This window comes from Piliocolobus tephrosceles, chromosome 7, assembly GCF_002776525.5.
Source record: "Piliocolobus tephrosceles isolate RC106 chromosome 7, ASM277652v3, whole genome shotgun sequence".
Taxonomy (NCBI): Eukaryota; Metazoa; Chordata; class Mammalia; order Primates; family Cercopithecidae; genus Piliocolobus; species Piliocolobus tephrosceles.
Genome location: NC_045440.1, coordinates 38,538,632 through 38,543,280, shown reverse-complemented (window position 1 = coordinate 38,543,280; position 4,649 = coordinate 38,538,632). Strand labels below are relative to the sequence as shown.

The window sequence follows — 4,649 nt, the reverse complement described above, 5'->3', positions numbered from 1 at the left end:
CTAATACATGCTAATGTGAGGAGGAGAAGATATACTTTGTACCCTGTTGAAAACAACAGTGGCAGAGTAAATAGTTCTGAGTATGTATAATACACTTAACCCTTGAACTACATTTGGCATCCAAGATGTGCTTCAATTTTTGAATAGAAAATAAAACATTTCACTGATGGGCCCTATCAGGAGAAGGAAGTTATTTCTAGCATATGCAGCGAACGTTAAGAAAGCTCAGTTCACAAGGATGGGAAAGTAGGGTCATGGAGCAGAGGGCCTCTTTACAGCCTTCTCCTTCATACTCCCATAACACAGCACAGGGAAAATTTCTGTGGAATTGTCTAGGATGTCCCCGGGCTGGGTTAGGCTTCCTCCAATTCTCCTGCTACTCCCCAAACTCTTCTTTTGTTTATTACTTTTTTTGGAGTTATGGCTGTCTCTACAAATCTCATGAAAATTATCAATATTCCTCCTAGTAAAATGCACAAACACACACACAATTTTGCAAATTAATGCATCATCTTCCTGAATGACCTCTTGGAAAGAGCTCCTTTTTAATAAAGGGGTTTGCATTATCTTCAGTGAATGAGTAAGTTATTTTGAACATAGAAATTCAAAAATCTATTTGAACATAGAATTTGCCATTTGATTTTCTTTTTAAAAACATATGATTTGTAACCCAGTAGATCTGAGGTAGTTCACTTGTTTTGACTTACTGTTATCAGCATTTTGAAAAACACTTTAGGTGTTTCTAAAATGCTTAACTTCTGGAAAAGTTTTATTTCTTTTTGTTAGGAAAGCATAGCAAACATTTATATATGCTGTCCTAGAAACATTTTGTTATAATTTTAATGGGAAATAAGCAAAGAGATAATATTATTTCTATATTTGTTCCTATTAAACAAACAATAGTAACACACAGAATCTTGGTCATCATTCAGACTCTAAACCCAAAACATATTGCTTGGGAGAAATAGATGTACACATGTACATGGCCACTGTAATCACAGAAGACATTTTTCAAAAGTATGAAGAGAAAGAAGTCTTTTAAAACTCATCCTTAATGGATACATAAACAGCAATGCCAAGGAGTCAATCTATCAATTTCTATATCTATATTTTATATTTTTAAGATTGAGACAGAGAAACTTTCCAGATATTTGATGTAAGAATTTGTTTTGAAAAAGTTTGGTAATTAATATAAAACTACTCTAAAATTAACTTTTATTGTTAGAGACACACCTTTAGAAAAGTTTGTAACTATCAACATTTACCATCTTATTTTTTCCTTTGAGACCAAGCATCACAGACCAAAAGCCACAAAGTTTAAAATAATTTATTATTGTTGCATGACATTTGCCAGTAAAATAAATTATAGAAACTATAGCGTCTTTATAAACTATTTAGTATATCATATTCACTTCCTAATGCTTACTGCAGTAACTGTATGAAATTTAATTAGATTACATTTTAGCATTAGTCAGAAGATTTTAAAACTATATAAAATGTTTTCACAGTACTTTGGATTTATAAAAGACCCCATTATTTTAACTTTTGTGCAACCTGTTCGAAGTGTATAAAAAAACCTTTTACAAACCAAAAGGTGCCATATGGTTTTACAGAGCTGCTGAAGACATCTTACTTTCTTGAATTTGTACTTAACATCCATGTGGTGCACTTTTTCAGGCATTGTAATAAGTGCAAATAAGTAATCAATTATTGATTTCTAAAAATCTATACCAATAGACAACATTCAGGCTTGGCAACATTTTGAACATTCAGATATAAAAATTCAGTAAACAATTTATGCACGGTATTTTCTCTCCCTGTCCTCCCTCTCCCTCCTCCCTTCCCCTATCTATTTGGTAAAAAAAAAAAAAAAAAAAGTTCAGCTTAAATTTAAGTCCTAGGGCCTGACAAAGTGACCCTGGATATATGTCATCTCCAGCCATCTGTTTCCTTTAGTTCTCGTTACATCTGTCCAGGCTCTTCTATCAGCATCAATCCTTTCCTGCAGGGACAGGAGAGTTTTCACATCCTTGCTGAAAGCATTTTGTTCTCCACTGTAACAGCATGGGGCGTGACATTGTTTGGAGTCTCTGTAACCAGTCTGTTCAGTCGTGGTCCCTTTCCAGTCCCGATCCCTTTCCAGACTCTGGAGTCCTGACAAGAGAAGCTTGCAAGGTAGCAGCAAAATGCTGCATCTGTTAGAATCTCACAAACTCACTTGGTCTTTGAATGTCCGTTCTTGGATGACGTCCTTACCCATTCTCTTCTCCTCAGTGAACTTTGATGGAATATTTCCGCAGATTCAGAAACTGGAAAAGCTTGTCTTTTGTCCTCTTCTTCAAGGCCATCAGGGCACGTGTTTTCTCCTCCACATCTTGATCTATGGCAAAAATGATCTTGGCTCTCTCCTCTGCTTTCTTGTCTCCAGAGTTTCTGAAGAGCCTTTGTAGTGATTCTTGGTCTATGTTTTCAAAGATGTTGCCCACGGCTTTCTTACGGGAGGCTGTGTCGAAATGGTAGCCGTGGATGGACGGGCTGACACGTAGAGACCTGGACATGATGATGGCTTGGTGGCTTCGCTTTGCTTTCATCGATGTGGGGATCTTCCGGAATTCAGCTCCCAGGCTTTCCAGAGAGTCTGTAGTGAAATCATTCTGGGACTGCTATTTAAAGTGTGAACAAAAGCTCCAGGCTCAAATTACACTGGTGACATCAGAGTGATCTCAAGGAAGAATAATCACAGAAAGGCTTAACAGTTGAGTTGCCAATATCCTGTCCTTGTGTAAAACATTACTAAAAGCTGTGTTCAGTGATTAGGGGCAGGGCTGTGAGTATTCATTTTACTTCATATGTGGCAGTAGGATAATATAGACCTGGGCCTTCCTTTAAGAAAATAGCTGAAGACAGGAAAATACAAAGATAAAACATAAACAAGGTTGCTTAGACTCTCAAATCTTCCTAAACGACAGTTATAACAAGCAGTTCTGCTAACCACAGGAAAGCTTTCATTCCCAGAGAAGTAATTAAAGTGCACTGCAAACACTTGGCAGTCCACATCAGTGCCCTTTGGACGTCCATATCAGGGGCAATTCCAGAGCTACTGAGAGAAAGTTGAGTAATCAAATAATTTGGCCTGTGATCAATTCTAGGACGGGATTTTAAGTACAAAACGCTGACATGACACAGTTTGAAACGGTGACTTTTCGGAGATTGTGTATAAGTGCTAAGTGTCGCTGAAGACAATTGTAATTTGAATGTAGTAATCATATGAATAGTAGAGGTTATCTCCTTAGGCTTGTGTATACATCCACAACAATAGCTATCAAAAAAGTCAGCAGGAAAAGTTAATCAAGTGTTTTACGTGCACCGTGCCCAAAATGAATGAGGTGATCTTTTGTTTTCAAATTGATTTTGGCATTACCCAGACATACAGCAATAACTTCTTTGGAAGAATATAAATGTGTTCTTCCTGCCTTTCACAATATTCAAGCCAGCCAGTGTCCCCACTGACCTCTGGAGTTGTTATATGCTAAATGTGAGCTTCAAAGGGTCCTGGAGATTCTCTTTGTGGATCTTGTGCCTGGTCCACTTTCTAGTCCTTTAAGAAAGCAGGACAGGTCTTTTTATTTTTCTTTTTATCTAGTCAAGTAAGATCTAGAAAATGCACAAAGGGAGACACAGTGGAGAAGGTACCTCACTAGAAAATTGAGTTGGAGACTCTCCTTATATTTTCTTCATTCATTCACTACTCACTTATCCACTCGTTTATTTAATCAATATTTATTAAAAGTGTGTTATTAGCCAGAACTTTTGGAGGCATTGGGAATGAAACAGTAAACCAAACAAAACCAACCAAACCAAACCATGCAAAGAATCCCTTTTTGACCTTAATGAAGTGTATGTTCTACTGGGAAATAGACAATAGAAACATACATTTATAAAATATACCATGTCAGAGAGTAATGAATATTATGAGTAGAAATGAAGCAGAGTTGTACAGGAGTAGAAAGAGAGGGTTGACATTTTCCTAGGATATTCGGGCACAACTTCTTGTAATGAGACATTGTGCAAAGACTTGATGGAAGTGAGAGAGGCAGTCAGCTGTATGGATATCTGCAGGAAGGGTGCTGTGGGCAAAGGAGCAAGTGCAGAGGGTTGAAGAAAAGAGTGTGCAAGGAGTGTGTGGAAAACAGCCAGGGACCAGTGTGGTCAGAGCAGAGTGACCAGGGCAGAGTGGGAGGAGATGAGGTAACGGCGAGTAGGCAGTGGAAAAAGAGCAGGAGCAGGCTGTGTGCAACCTCACAGGCTTTGATTGTGGATTTAGCTCGTAGGCTGTAGGAGACAGGTAGGCTTTGGAGAATTTGGAGAAGAGAAATGGCATGGTTTTCCTTATAATTTTAAAAGATCACTGACACGTCTTAGAAGAGAATAGATTTCAGGGAAGTAAGCAAGGAGTGGGGAGCAGGAAGACTAGTCAGAAGATGTTCAAATAATCCAAGAAAGAGAGGATGAAAGTTTCCACTAGGGAGAATGTGGAAGTAGTGAGAACTGATCCAATTCTGGCATATTGTGAAGGTAAAGCTAAGAGGATTGCTGAAAATTTAGATGTGAGGAATGAATGACAAATAGCAGCCCAGGCTGATTTCTTC

General features: G+C 37.9%; 1 protein-coding gene across 1 annotated transcript; it reads right to left on the bottom strand.

Annotated features, from left to right (window-relative positions):
• Window positions 1–1,198: 1,198 nt before the first annotated feature.
• Window positions 1,199–2,663, bottom strand: TCIM (transcriptional and immune response regulator). Its single transcript, XM_023214495.1, has one exon. The coding sequence runs from the start codon at window positions 2,589–2,591 to the stop codon at window positions 2,271–2,273; it is 321 nt and encodes a 106-aa protein (XP_023070263.1). The 5' UTR covers window positions 2,592–2,663; the 3' UTR covers window positions 1,199–2,270.
• Window positions 2,664–4,649: the final 1,986 nt, after the last annotated feature.